The 15,616-nt window shown below is 44.7% G+C and overlaps 1 protein-coding gene and 1 long non-coding RNA gene across 6 annotated transcripts in view; one reads left to right on the top strand and one right to left on the bottom strand.

The window, feature by feature from the left end:
- The window catches only part of PAPOLA (poly(A) polymerase alpha), a 56,901-nt gene extending 52,492 nt beyond the window's left edge, over positions 1-4,409 (bottom strand). For 3 of the 5 annotated variants that reach the window (XM_023628352.2, XM_023628353.2, XM_070250334.1), the window contains exon 1: positions 4,035-4,322. In XM_023628352.2, the coding sequence (XP_023484120.1) occupies positions 4,035-4,042 (8 nt within the window). In that variant the 5' untranslated portion in view covers positions 4,043-4,322. Of the gene's footprint in view, positions 1-4,034 lie in introns of all 5 variants that reach the window. The other 2 variants (XM_023628354.2, XM_070250335.1) reach the window with 2 other exon arrangements.
- A 298-nt stretch (positions 4,410-4,707) lies between these two features.
- Positions 4,708-5,751, top strand: LOC111770409 (uncharacterized). Its single transcript, XR_002803676.2, has 2 exons — positions 4,708-5,231; positions 5,484-5,751. It is a non-coding gene; the product is annotated as an uncharacterized lncRNA (long non-coding RNA).
- The last annotated feature ends 9,865 nt before the right edge of the window (positions 5,752-15,616 follow it).

Raw genomic sequence — 15,616 nt, 5'->3', positions numbered from 1 at the left:
ATCACTAAAGGTTATCCAATGCATTGTTTTTCATTGACAACAAAAAACATCTTAAAATCAGGTCTGCGTCCATTCCTCCAGACTGTGTTAAAACACCACCAGGGATGCTGCACTGACACCACCGCTGAAACAGCAGCCAGCGGGGGCAGCGGCCCACTGTTACTACACAGCAGCAGTGCTCAAACTTTCTGGGCTTAGGACCCTTTTAGATTCTTAAAATTCATTGAAGACCCCCAAAGAACTTTTGTTTATGTGAATTATGTCTGCCAATATGAACTGCATTGGAAATTATAACCGGAATTTTTTTAAATGTTTATTCATGTAAGTAACAAGAAATCTATTACATGTTAACATAAATAACCTTTTTAAAAATAACTTTTCCAAAACAAAAATTTAGTGAGGAGAATGGCACTCTTACATTTTTGCAAATCTCTAATTCTGACTTAATCAAAGACAGCTGGATTCCCATATCTGCTTCTGCATTCAATCCCTTTCTGTAAGTTGAAGAAACCTGGCATCACACCATTGTAACTGGAAAAGAGTATTTTAATAGCCTTTTCAAATAACTGGACATTCTTGCATACCACACCAAAACTCCACAAGTGGTAATTTCTTAAAGATTAGTTACAGTACAAAAGCTGAAACCCCATCAATAAACCTTATGTACTCTGCTGCACTAAAATTCATTGATCTACCTCGCACTTTAAATGCATCTTTTACCTATGTATTTCATTCAATCAAGATTTGTGGTTTGGAAAATGTGGGTTCACTGAATTATGCATATCTTCCAAATGTTGACATAATATTATAGAATATCAAAAAACCTACATTCATTCATATCATCACCAAGCCAATCAGAAACATTTTTAATTATTGAGAAGCTGTCAAGCTCACAATGGCAGAAACAAGCTTTGCAGAATTCTTCTTATTGCTTGAAAGCTCAAATTTTATCACTGGCCACAAACACTGTCAGTTCCTTACAAAAACAGGCGCTCTTACACAAACAGGCTCTCCTCGTTTTCAAGTAAATGCTAAATAGTCAAGAATCCATGGTTCATCACTTGTCCCTTCAGGTAAAAATACAGCTCCAGGAGAAAAGCACTAGTTTAGCTGGCAAATCAAATACATGTGCTCTTCTGAAAACAACCATTCTACTTTTTAGTACACAGTTTTACATGCAGTTCCCATTTATCACAGCATACTTAAAAGATAAACTGTAGGATCAAGAGACTTAACATTTTCTCCGCTTTATCAAGGACTTTTTAAAAAATTGTCTGCGTGTGTGTGTGTGTGTGTGTGTGTGTGCAGTGAAGAAACACGACGACTACCAGGACAACATGGTGTTTCTGCCTTGATTCTTCCTAAGGCAGGAACAGCATTACCCAGCATTGCTTTTGCACCAGTGGTGCAAATGTCAAGGGAATAAAACGACCTAACATTTCCGTATTCTGGAAATAGTTTGGATTTTATGTACTCCCTGAAAGGATCTCAGGGGCCACCCCCTCCCCAGATCACACTCTGAGAATCACTGCTACACAACACTACTATCCACCAAGTCCCAGTTCTCCCTGTTATGACTACATCAAACTACTCCACCAATTCCCTCTTTTTTGTGACAGCCCCACAAATATTTGGAAGAAAAGCTATTGTCTCCTCTAAGTCTTGCTGAATATCTCTTCCAGTAACTTCAACGACATTCTACGAATGGGGTGTGAACGCTAGATCATTGATACTGGTTACTCTCCTTCAAGTCTTTTTATTTTAAGTGTGAAAGCCATAACTGAGCTGATGCAAATAATGATCTGACCATCACAGAGTAAGGCAGAAACTGGAACATAGTTTCCATAGGGCTTTACACTCTGTAGTGATGCAGTGGTTCTCCACAAGGAGATTTTTGCCCCCCTGGGTACATCTGGCAATATCTGGAGACACTTTCGGTTGTCACTTCTGGGGAAATGGGGGGTGGGGTTCCCAAAATCTAGAAGGTAGAGGTCAGGGATGCTGTTATACACCCTATAATACACAAGACAGTCCCCTGCAAGGAATTATCCAGCCCAAAATATCAACAGTACCCACATGAGAAAGCCTGTATTAACAGATCCTAAGACAACATTTTTGGAAGCGTCATCACCATGGCTCTTAAATCATACCAGCCTTTCAAAATTGTACGTGCAAGTACATGTGATTTTTAGACAAAAAATGGACACCTGTTCATAACATTTTGTAATGACCTAAACTTCAATAATCTATTTTGATTTAATCCATTGTGACATGTCACCTAAGGTCTATGCCTCAACCTCACCTATCAACCCAAATTTAACAGGACAGGCATACCAAAAACGAAAGTGGAAGTCAAATACAAAATAGCCTGGAAATCACAGTTCAAAACATCAAAGAAACAAAATTAATGACAGTATGACACCAGAAAACGAAAAACAAAGCAAATTAATAAGGAAAAAGGCCTATTTAACTAGGTAGTCTTTGGTCTTTTTGCTGTTTACTTTAAAAGGACTATAGTACACTTGGGGTTAAAAATGAGAGGGATTCTTATTGGCCTAAACTGGCCACACTGTTCACACTTCAACAAATACACTGGAAAGGCAGTATCTGTGTGCGAATCTGCTGTCTCGACTATCTTCCCTTTTATAAATTTGAACTAACTTCCAAATAATCTGAACTACTTAAGTCTCTAAAGGAAATGTATACCTCCCGTCCTCAAAGAACGCTGAGGAAAAGTAGGTATAAAAGTGCTTTTAATTTCTAGAAAGACACAATTATTTCTTCATTTAAAAGCCTTTTAAGGTACACATTTCCTACCACTGATCAAGCTTTTTTAACACTGACATGATTATTAGAAAGAGAAGTCCCTCTTCAAAAACAGCAATAAAATGAGCTAACACAAAGAGGTCACATGGCATCACTGCAAACATTTAGCTTTATTTTAATTGTTGAACTGCAAAAGGCCACAGAAATCTTGCTTTGCATTTAAGTAAAACTTCCAGCGTCAATTACAAACTTCGCTTGGGGGTTACAAAGAAAACTGGCTCCCTCGTCTCAAGAAGGCACTCTTCCACTTCAATCTTCAAAAATGGAAGAAATGCAGTCTCACTATTTAGGCCTCCACACTGCTGTATACACGCAGGGGAAAAAAATGCTGTAATCTACTTTCGATCCCAACAATGAGTTCTCAAATTACATCTCATTCTTTGAAAGACGAAGAAAAAGGAAACTTTTTAAAAACTCTACAAGACAAAAAGAAGTAGAAATGTAGGCCTCAGGAGAACAGAAGGCATAGAGGGACTAGCTTTAAGCCTACAATCAGAAAACCGAAAAGCTGCCAGAAGCGACGGAGAGAGAAGGAAGCAGAATGCAATCCGGCTCTCCTATCAAAACAAAACAGGGACAGCACTACGGCGCACGCCGCGTTTCGGAGGGCATCCTGGAAACGGCCCCTTTGCTGACGGGCAAAAGCCCGGGGAGGTCTGAAGCGCGCGTGGGGCTCAAAGAGCGGGGCTCAAAGCTCAAAATCGGCTTTTACTGGTGTTCATGCCAGCTCCGACGTGGAGGTGGGCTAACCCGGCGCGCGATCTGGGCATCTTGGAAACGGGAGGGAGACAGAGACGCGGCAGAAGCAGACCCGGAACTGAAGCCTCGAAACGAGGCGAAAGGCGCCGAGGGCGACCCCGAGCCCCGTGCGCAGACCCCCGCCGCCGGGCACCGTCTCCCCGCACCCCCTCTTATTTTCGGACGGGGCGGAGAAGCGGGAGCAGGAGGATCGGAGGTTGCCCAGTCTCTTCCGGAAGGGGAAGGCCCCCGGCCCGACGGCCACTGTGCCGGGAAGGGGTGGGGGGAAGCGGGACCCGAGCGCACGGGGAAGCGCGGCTGCGAGCGGGTGAGGAAACAGGAAGAGCCCCCGTCCCGCCCGCCTCCCCCCGGGCCCTGGGCCCGGCTCGCGCGCCCCCACCCCCGCCCCCTCCCCCGACGCCCCCAAGGCCCGCCGGCGTGCGACAGAAAACAGAATACAAATCACTCACAACGGCATCGTCTCCTGCGCCGGCACCGCCCAGTCACTTCCCCCCCGCAACCGCCGCCGCTGCCGCCCTGGGCATGATCCACTGAGGCGGGAGGGAGGGGGGGGCCTGCCTCAGCCCTGGGTCCAACCCCACTCCCGCGCCCGCTCCCGCCGCTTTAAGCGCTTCTCCTCCTTCCCCTTCGTCCTAACATGGCGCCCGAGCGCTACCACAGCAACGTTCTAGAACCGCTGACGCCGCCACGCACGCCGTGCGCGCGCCTGCGCAAAGGCCGCCCGGCGCCGCGAAGCCTCACGGGAAGGGTAGTCCGTGAACCTGCGGCCGTCGGGCGATTTCCGTCCCAATCCAGTCGCGCTTCCGCGGTGGGTGTCAGGTGACCGGTGGGAGCGGCCCAGGAAGCTCCGGGCGGCGCGTTGTCCCTTAAACTGGGGGTGCTCTCGTCGCTGTCGGGAGCGACGCGGCCCGGACGGCGCGAGGAGAGGCCCGGAGCTGTTCTCGCCGCCCGAGGTCGCGGCGGCGGCGCTTCCCCTGGCACGGCGTCTGCGGAGGCGCTTGGAGGGGACGGAAGCACCCACGTGTGCGCGTGTGCCCCCCGAGCGCGGGGCCCAGAACCCGGCCGCTGGGGTCGACGCCTGGGGTTGGAACAAGTTACTCCATCTCTTGGTACTTTTCTACAAAGGGAGGGTTCTGCCTGCTTCCTGGGGTTGCGGCGGCTGTTTAATGCGATTGTGCAGGAAGGATGCTTAGCACCGCCTGGTACAGGGGCGCCGAGATGTTGTTAGGACTCCCTCCTTCCCTCTGGGCTGGTCTCCCGAGACGGGGCTTCTCGGCTCTTTTGTCCACTAATGTATGTACGCAGGCGCTCAAGAAACACTTGCTGAATGAATATATTTGCCGGGTAGGACTGTGATGACAGCGGATTCTTGAACACGAGCTAATTTTTCTCTAACAAATGGTGCGCAGGAACTTACTGGTAAAGCTGTCCTTCAGTAGAAACTTCGATGGCGGTCACCGTTTTAGCAAAGGCTGTTTCGGCCACAGCTTCGCTGAGACTGTCTTTTGCAGCCCCGATCCATCCCTGGGTGGGACCTGGAATTCTGCCTCCCCACCCCCAGCGCAAGTTGGAGGAACAGTGCCCGAGACAGACTCGGATGTTCCTTCGCTCTTCGAATTAGAACGTTCTGAAGTGTCCCACACAAGGTTAATGGAGGGGAGGGGTGGGAAAGAAACAACTATGGGAAAGTTAAAGTTCTAAAGTCTTTAAATATATTAATACAGTCGGCCTCCGTATCCGCTCATGAGGATACCCAGGGGCGGCTAAGGGACTTGAGCATCCGCCTATCTGGGTATCCGCGGGGGTGGCCTGGAACCAATCCCCCGAGGGTACCGGGGCACGACTATGCACTTGTAGATCCTCAGGAAACTTGGCAAAGGATTTCCCTTTTTTTACAGAACATCTGTTGGGACTAGTGTTCCAGAACTAATGGCTCAATGGGAAAAAGCAGAACGTCTAAACGTGCGTTGTCCAATACTGTAGCCGTTTGCCACGCGTGGCTTTTGAGCGCTTGAAATGAGGCTACTCCATTTAAGACGTGCTGTTAAGTGCGAAATACACACGGATTTCAGAGATGTTAGTATGAACAAAAGAATGTGAAATAACTCACTGGTGGTTTTTTATATTGTGTTTTGGATATCGCATTAAAGAAAATATGAAGATTGATTTCACCTGTCTCTTTTTACTTTTTAAAATGTGGCTACTAGAAAATTTTAAATTATATATGTGGCTCTCATTTTTGAACAGCACTGATCTAGAGACAGACTTGTATTTGATTCTCAATTCTAATACAGATTCCCTTACCCTCTTGTCATCAAGGTGACTTTGGTTGGGGGCCTAGCAGCAGACCTGTCCTTGAAAGTTTGAAAACCTGAAATCCAGAGAAATCAATAAAATATCAAATATTATAATCAATAAAATATGGTCTTAAAATTTGCCTGTAAATATAGTACTTTATGATGTACTTTACGAATTAAAGAATGGAAACTTCTTGAGCTTGTGGCTGTCGTCTGGCATCTCAGGAGGCAGTGAAGGAGAGAGGGACGTTAAACCCCCATGCTTTCAGTCTACAGATGCTTTACACCATTTTTGTTTCAGCCTTCCCTGGAATGAGGTAGCTGGTAGCACAACTGAAGAATATTTATTTAGTACCTGGAATGTGCTGGGTACCAGGAAGATGGTCAAAAGGAGGATGGAGTCAAGGTAGACTTCACATAGGAGCTTACTTTAGAAATGTCCTGATAGAAAAGTTAGGATTTAGTAAGCGGACAGGAGGAGAAGAGCGTAACAGGTAGAACAATAAAAAAGAAGAAAGAAAAGTGCAAATTACAGTTTATTTGGAGAAAGGGAGACTTTTGAAATAGCTAGACCACACGGTATATTGTGGGGAGTGGCGGAAATGAAGCTGGAAAGGTAAGTGAGAGGCAGTTGATGAGGGGACTTCATTCAACAAATCGGTTATTGTGCACCTGCCATGCACTGTGCTGAGCTGGGGGTTACTTTCCACTATGAAAAATACAGTCGAGATCCCTGACTCACTTAGGTCTTACATTCTAGGGAGGTGGGGGGCAGGTAATAAGCCCATAAACAGACAAGGGAATTACAGATTGTGATAAGAACCAGGAATAAAATAAACCAGGTGATAGAATTATGGGGGAGGTCAGACAATTATGGGCAGACAAGGCCTCTCAGAGGAGCTGACCTCTGAGCTAAGACCTGAAGCCATCCTGAGAGATTTGGATTTTGTCTTTTTCTGAATGGGGGAACCATTGAAAGTTTTAAAACTGGAATGAGATTACATTCCTGTCTTTGGAAGGATCATCCAAAGGGAAGGGAATGAATTGAACCGGGAGAGGTTTTATGGATAGGTGATACTGCTCTTGCCATTGTTCAGGGAAGAGACAATAGAGCTTACGATAAAGGAGTAAAGAAGAGACCAATTCGAGAGATGTACAGGAGACACAGTTAATCCTGGATGTGAGAGAGGAGGGAGAGGAAGAAGACAAAGATGATTCAAACGTAGAGAGGGTGACAGATGGATGGAGATACCAGTAAATGGGAATACCAAAAATAGGAAACGGGAGGCTAAGTGGGTAAACAGTTGAGATCATGAGAGTGGTTTGCTATGGGTTGATTTTGAAGTGCCAGTGGAACTTTCAGAAATGTCTATTGAGCAATTGAACACATGCTTCAGGAGCTGAGAAGAGAAGTCAGGGCTGGAGATAGAGATTATAAACTCTGAAGGCAAGAAGTGTGTCTTGGAATCATGTTTCAGTTCTGGAAGGGCCTTACCTACTCCCAGCGACTACAATCTAACCCTGCTCACATTTCACAAATGAGTAATGAGCTAGGTGTTCACATATCCCCCAACATTCAGGACCCAATTAAGGATATAAATTGAGCCAAGGAAAGTGGAGAGTGAGATAACGCCAATTACCAGTGTACTGGTTAAGACAATATGTGTATTGTTAGCCTTGCCTGGCTTGTCCTCAGAGCCCCTGGCCACTCCCTCCAGCCTCTGCCCGTCTCCACTGCTGCAGCCCCTTCTCTGAGCCCTTGCCCCACCCCAGCCTATTTGCTACCAGCTGCTGAGAAGGGGGAAGATGCTTTCTCCTGCTATCTTAAGTACCATTCATGTTGCATTGTCTATACAATGTCATAGTGGGAAGAATTCCTAAAATGGTTCTCTTAGATCCGCAGTGCACTCAAATAAAAAAATGCACAAAAGTATTTTTGAGAGCAGAACCTCTTCATGTTTTGGGAACTACCTGGATTGTGTTTCAGTGTCATTTAGGAGGTGATAATTGGAGATGCTGTGTGATAGAGATTTTTATCCCAATAATAAACTGCAATGATTCATTTGCCTATTAGTGGTGCGTACTTTTTAAAAATTTTCATCGAAAACCGGGTTTCTGAGTCACTAAAGTAAAAATTACATAAGCTCTTTCAGCTAATGACTACTGTACTTTTACAGTACAGCAAATTCCCCTTTTTCAGTACATTCCCCTTTCAGATGTTTGTTAGTTTGTGTTTTGCAGGCTGTGTCTTCTGCCATTTACATGAAAGAAGGAACCACGATAGCGTGTTGATTAGAACTGGCTAGCACCTGTGCCTCCTCTAGTCTCTGCCTCTCGGGCAACAACACAGCCATCTTCCAGGCTCAAGCCAAAACAAGAAGTCAGTGTCCTCGATTCCTTCCTTGCCCTCACTACCCAAATCCAATGTATTATCAAGTCCTACTGATTCCATCCCCTTCTATCTCCTCTGCTCCCACCCTAATCTTAGCCACTGTCTTCTCTAGCTTAGACCATTGCAGTAGCCTGGTACTCCTCTCCCGCTACCATTCCTGCTTTTCTCCAGTCCATTCTCCATGTACAGCAGCTAGACTTGTGGAACTTGCTCTAGATTTTATCACCCCCCTGCATAAACCCAGTTTAAGGGCTTCCCGTTGCTCTTAGACTAAAACCAAACTTGACACTGGCTGACAAGGCCGTGCATGATCTGGCTCTTGATTTTCTCTCCAACTTCATCTCAGACTCTTCCCCTCTCTCGGCTGTGCTTCAACCCTACTGGCCTCTCTTCCTTTCCTTAAACATGCTGAACTCCTTTCCAGCTCAGAGCCCCCAAACTTGTCCCCGTCTGCAGTGCCACCCTAGTTCTTCTGAAGCCTGGCTCATCCTCGGTCTGTCAAAGCTCACTATCACTGCCTCATAGAGGCCTTCCCAGACCACCGTATCTAAACTGTATTTATTTGCATTGTAGTCCTTATCACATAATCAGAACTTCCCTGTTAATTTTTAATATTATTATTCATTCTATCATCCTCACTGAGCTCCATGAAGGTAGGGACAGTGACTATATTGTTCATACCACTCTAAACCCAAAGCACCTAACAGTGCCTGGCCTATACTGGCACTTAGAGACTTAAGTGGTTTCTGATTCTTTAAAGACAACTTAGATATGTCCCGTAAATTCTGGGACATACAAGCATTCAGTCCATAAAAGGATCATCTCAGATTAACTCCTGGAAGGTAAGGATGCCTATTCATTTATATTAGTTATCTACTGCTGTGTAACAATTTGCCGTAAACTTTAAGCTACTTAAAAACACATATTTATTATCAAATAATTTCTGTGGGTCAGAAATTTGGATATGGCTTAGCTGGGTCCTCTGCTTCAGGGTCTGTCAACAAGCTGCATTCAGGATGTCAGACAGGGCTGGGGTCTCATTCGAAGGTTCCACTGGGAAGAATCCACTTGCACACTTGTGTAAAATTGTTGACAGGATTCAGTTTTTTGAAGCTGTTGGATTGAAGGTGTCAGTGTCTGGCTGGCTGTTTGGTGAGGCCCCTCTCAGTTCCTGGCCACGTGGGCCTCTCCAACATGGCAGCTTGCTCTATCAAAGCACGTCAGTTGAGAGGCCATGGGGTCTGCTAGCATGATCTCATTCACAGTCTTGTACAACCTAAGCTTCACTGTGTTCCCCTGGATGGAAGCAAATCACAGGTTCGACTCATGCTCGAAGGGTAGAGATTACACAAAGGCATGAACACCAGCAGGCAGAGATCTTGGGGGCCATCTTAGAGTCTGCCTGCCATATCAACTAAAGTTACTTTGTATAATGCTTAATATTGTGCCACACCCAAAGAGACTCTAAAGAAAGAATTTGGATGGCATTTTGATTAAGATCATTTTTTTAGATATAAAAGACTCTAACTTTTTCTAATGGGAATTCAAATTGTATTTTTCTTTCCTGAAGTGGATCTAAGGAACTCCATGGCCATGAACAAGTCTACATTTTATGGAGTTTTTTTTGAGCGTTTTTTTTAATTTTAAGGACATGTGCTGGGCCACCCCTGTGGTGCAGCAGTTAAGTGTGCACGTTCCACTTCAGCGGCCCGGGGTTCGCCGGTTCCGATCCCACGTACGGACATAGCACCGCTTGGCAAGCCATGCTATGATAGGCGTCCCACATAGAAAGTAGAGGAAGATGGGCACGGATATTAGCTCAGGGGGCCAGTCTTCCTCAGCAAAAAGAGGAGGATTGGCAGCAGTTAGCTCAGGGCTAATCTTCCTCAAAAAAAGAAAAAGGACAAGTGGTATCCTTTATTATTTTTTAAAGTAGAGTACCAGCTTCGTTTTTTTTTCTTTGTTGATGAAGATTGGCCCTGAGCTAACATCGGTGCCAATCTTCCTCTATTTTGTATGTGGGACACTGCCACAGCATGGTTTGATGAGTGGTGTGTAGATCTGCACAGGGGATCAGAACCTGTGAACCCCGGACACCAAAGCAGAGTGCACAAACTTCACCACCATGCCACCGGGCCGGCCCTCCAGCTTCTTCTTAAAAGGTTATTAAAGTACAACTTACACAGTAAAGTGTACAAATATTAAAGCCTTTGGGCTTGTCCACCATCTCTGTAACTCTACTGAGCAGTATGAATCTTTATCTATGTACACATCTGGTTACTCAGGTCTTCTGCCCAGTTTTGAATTGGGTTGTCAGTCTTACTGTCTTGGAGGAATTTTTAATATATTCTGAGTCCAAGTCCTCTGTCATATTTTTGTGTTGCAAATATCTTCCTCATTCTGAGGCTTGCCTTTTCACTCTTTTAATGTTGTCTTGAGAAATCTTTGCCCAGCCCAGGAGAATTCCTCTTATGTTTTATAGTATGGAAGCTTTATTATTTTGACTTTCACATTTAGATCTATGATCTATCTCAGAATAATTTTGCATATAGTGTGAAGTAGAGGTCAAGGGTGTTTTAGTGTCTTATTTGTTTGTTTGTTTACTGAGGAAGATTTGCCCTGAGCTACTATCTGTGTCAGTCTTCCTCTATTTTGTGTGTGGGTTGCTGCCACAGCGTGGCTGCCAGTGAGTGGTGTAGGTCCACACCCAGGAACTGAACCTGGGTCGCTGAAGCAAGTGCACTGACCTTAACCACTAGGCCACAGGGCTGGCCTCTGTTTGTTTTTAATATAAGGATCTTCAACTAACCTGCATCATTTTTTTTTTTGAGGGAGATTAGCTCTGAGCTAATTGCTGCCAATCCTCCTCTTTCTTATTTTTATTTTTTGCTGAGGAAGACTGGCCCCGAGCTAACATCCATGCCCATCTTCCTCTACTTTATATGTGGGACGCCTACCACAGCATGGCATGCCAAGCAGTGCCATGTCCACACCCAGGATCCAAACCGGCAAACCCCTGGCTGCTCAAGTGGAACATGGGAACTTAACAGCTGTGCCACCAGGCTGGCCCCTGCATCATTTATTGAAAAGACCATACTTTCCTCATTCAATTGCAATGATGCCTTTGTTGTAAATCAAGTGATTGTAAATATGTAGATTTGTTTCTGGAATCTTTGTTCTGTTGCATTAATTTATATGTCTGTCTTTTTTTTTACAGATTGACACCTGAGCTAACAACTGTCGCCAATCTTTTTGTCTTCCTGCATTTTCTCCCCAAATCCCCCCAGTACATAGTTGAATATTTTAGTTGTGGGTCCTTCTAGTTGTGGCATGTGGGACACTGCCTCAGCACGGCCTGATCAGCAGTGCCATGTCCGCACCCAGGATCCGAACCAGGAAACCCTGGGCCGCCGAAGCGGAGCGTGCGAACTTAACCACTCGGCCACAGGGCCGGCCCCTATGTGTCTGTCTGAATTGCCGTAGCTTTATGATAAGTCTTGATATCTGGAGAGTGAAGTCCCCCAGGTTTGTTGTTCTTCCAGGTCGTCTGGACTATTCTAGGTCCTTTGCATTATCATATAGATTTCAGAATCAGATGATTAATTTCTACCAAAAAGAAAAAGAGAGAAAGAGAGAAAGAAAAGAAATACACTGGGATTTTGATTGGGATTGCACTGACTCTACCACTCATGTTGGGGCAGAATGCAAGTATTAACAATATTGAGCTTTACAAGCCATTAATACGGTATATCTCTCCATTTATTTCATTTTTGATTACTATCAGCAGTGTTCTGTAATTTTCAGTGTAGAGGTCTTACACGTCTTTCTTAGATTGTCCCTAGCTATTTTCTTGTAAATGATACCAGCTTTTTTATGTAATATAGGAATATATTTATCCAAAATATAGGTATATATAATAATATGTCTATCCAAATTATAGGTATATAGAGAGGATGCTTATATGTGACTGGCCTACTCAGATTTGCGGAGTAGAAATTGCTTTCAGAGAGCTTAACAGTAAAATGACACTTAACAGATTAAACCAAAAATATGAAAAGTCACCTTAAAGAGAGGAAATGCCTCCTAACCTCTGAAGACCTTAAAGAGCGAATGTATTAATCTATCTGAAGAGAGACTGTGTCCAGGAGAGTCACAGAGGTAAAAACTGTCACTGCCCATCCCAATGTCTGGGAAAGTGCACCTTGTCAGGAAGGACCAGAGCAGGCGGCCAGGAGAGCAGCGATGGCTATATCAAGCTGGCTGAGGCTAATGCCTTGTCCTGGTTTTACATTCACTGAGCACTTGGCTTCTCACATAACCTGCTTCCAAGAAGAGCGTGTCCTGGTGGAGTGGCTGCAAGGATCTGCTCACTCAACAATCGTGTTTCTCATCGTAAACAAATGGCTACTCTGTCTCTCCACTGGTCTCTCAGGAGATTCGTTAAGACAAGTCAGCATCCCAGGGCCTTATCTGTCCTTAGACGCTGCTGAGATCACGCTTCTTAATTTGCATGGCTGAGGGCTAGACTCCATAGCGAACTTGCCAAAATGAATACCACTTAGTGAAGCATCTTGGTGACCCCTGGAGTTATTAAGTGTCCCATCACAGCCATACAGAGATGTAAATACATTATGGACTTTGTTGAATGACTGGAGATTTGAATTAGTCATTAAAAAAAAAACGAACAAACATAGCTGTGTAACAAAATTTCAGCTAAGTAGCTTTCATTCACTAATATTTATTGCACTTCTACCATGGGCTATGCTCTTTTTCAGTCTGTAGAGATACAGAAAAAAAAAAAAAATCCCTGTCTTCATGGAGCTTACATTTTAGCGAGGGAGACAGACAATAAACACATAGCCATATTAAATGATGTCAAGTGTGAGCAGAGCAAATGAACACAGTGCAGGGGCTGGCCCCATGGCCGAGTGGTTAAGTTCGCGTGCTCCGCTGCAGGCGGCCCAGTGTTTCGTTGGTTCGAATCCTGGGCGCGGACATGGCACTGCTCATCAAACCACGCTGAGGCAGCGTCCCACATACCACAGCTAGAAGGACCCACAACGAAGAATATACAACTATGTACCGGGAGGCTTTGGGGAGAAAAAGGAAATAAAATAAAATAAAATAAAATCTTTAAAAAAAAGGAACACAGTGCAGTGTCATGGAGAGGACCACCTGGGGAGGCCTCTTGGGGGAGGTGATATTTGAGCCATGGATAAAGTAAGATAGAGCCACGTGGATATGTGTGGGTGGCATATTCCAGGCAAAGGCCCCCAAACAGAGTGTACTTGGCAATGAAGAGTGAAGCGAGGGGAGCAGTGAGGTCATGAGGGGTCAGACTGCACTGGGCCTCCAACGCCCGCGTCAGGACTTTGCCTTTCACTCTATGTGGGACGGGAAAGCTTTGGAGGGCTTTTGGCAGGTCTGGCTTCTGTTTAAAGAAAATTCTCCTGTTGATATGTTGAGAGTAGTAGTCACAGAAAGGAGCAGGCTAAGTGACAAGGCGACAGCAGCAATCCAGGTAGGAAATGCTGGTGTCTTGGGCCAGGATAGTAGTGGTGGAGGGGTGCGAAGCAGACAGACGCAGGATATGTTTTGGAAGTTGGGCCATTATGATGCACTGACGAACTGAATATGGGGTAAGAGAAAAAGAAAAGAGTCAGGGATGCTCCCAAGGTTTTGGGCCTGAGAAACCGGAAGGATGGAGTTGCCAGTACCTGAGATGGGAAGATTGGAGAGCAGCAGGTGGAAGGGTGGGAGGAGAGTGATCAGGAACGGGATTGGCCGTGCTAAAGATTGAGGAGCCTATTAGACATTCAGGTGGAGGGGAGAGAGGGTTTCAAGGAGGAAACAATAAAATGCGTCAGCTGATCAGAGAGGCCAAGTAAGATGAGGCCTGAGAACTGACATTGGATCTGGCAATGTGGAGGTCCTTGGTAACCTTGCTCTAAAGGGGACCAGAATATTGGGACCATGGCTGGAGGCGGATGAGGAGGTCTAGGAAGGTTTTTGCATTTTAATTGGTTTTTGTCTCATTTTATTTTGAAGTATGGGAGCTAATACATCAAGTTTGAAGCTAAGGGTGGTGATCCAGAAGAGAGGGGACAATTATAGAAGCAGAATTGGATTATGTGATAAGGGATGGGATCCAGGGCACAGGTCGGGAGTTGATCTCAGATGGGAGTACGGACCGTTCTCCTCTGTCGCCGAAGGGAAAGCAGAGGTAGGTTTGCAGTGGGAGGATGAAGAAGTTCTCTTTTGATTGCTTGAGTTTTCTCAGTGAACAAAGAAGCAAGGTCATGAAATGTAAACATCGTGAAGGCATGAAGAGATAACTATTATAAAGACTAATGACTTCAAAGTGTTGAAAATGTATTCACTTTATTTAGTATTTTCAGTTAAAATAGAAGGGTCAAAAATAGTGCAGTAAAGCAAAAGAAGACATAGGTAAATTGGACTTTATCAAAATTAAAAGCTTTTGTGCATTAGACACTATCAAGAGAGTAAAAAGACAAGCCACAGAATGGGAGAAAATACTTGCAAATCGTTTTTCTGATAAAGGTCTTATATCCAGAATATAAAAAGAATGTTTACAATTCAATATCAAAAAGACAAACAACCCAAATAAAAAGTAAGCAAAGGACTGGAATATAGATTTCTCCAAAGAAGACATATAAATGGCCAGCAAGCATATGAAAAGATGCCCAGTCACAATGTAATACCACTTCACACCCACTAGCATCACCATCAAACACACACACACGCACACAAAACACTAAGTGTTGGCAAAGACGCAGAGAAATTGGAATCCTCATACATTGCTGATGGGAATGTAAAATGACACAGCCACTATGGAAGACAGTTTCGCAGTTCCCAACATGTTAAACATAGAATTACCATATGACAGCATTTCCACTCCTAGGCACCTACCCAAAAGAAGTGACCACAGGGGTTCAGACAAGAACTTGGAAACAAATGGTCATAACAGCTCTATTCACAATAGCTAAAAGGCGGAAACAACCCAAATTGCCATCAACAAATGAATGATTAAACAAAGTGTGGTCTATCCATACAACGCAATATGATTCGGCCAAAAAGAGCAAGGAAGTAGTACTGACACATGCTACAACATGAATGGACCCGGCAAACACACGAAGTCAAAGGAGCCAGACACAAAAGGCCACATATCATATGATCACACTTACAGAAAATATCCGGAATAGACAAATCCATAGACACAGAAAGCAGATTAGTGACTGCTGGGAGCTTTGGGGACAAGGATAACGGGGAGTAACTGCTTAATGGGTGCAGGGTTTCCATTTGGGGTGATGAAAGAGTTCCG

The sequence above is a fragment of the Equus caballus genome, chromosome 24, assembly GCF_041296265.1.
Source record: "Equus caballus isolate H_3958 breed thoroughbred chromosome 24, TB-T2T, whole genome shotgun sequence".
Classification (NCBI taxonomy): domain Eukaryota; kingdom Metazoa; phylum Chordata; class Mammalia; order Perissodactyla; family Equidae; genus Equus; species Equus caballus.
Note: the sequence above shows the minus strand (reverse complement) of the source record. Positions and strands in the feature narration are given on the sequence as shown.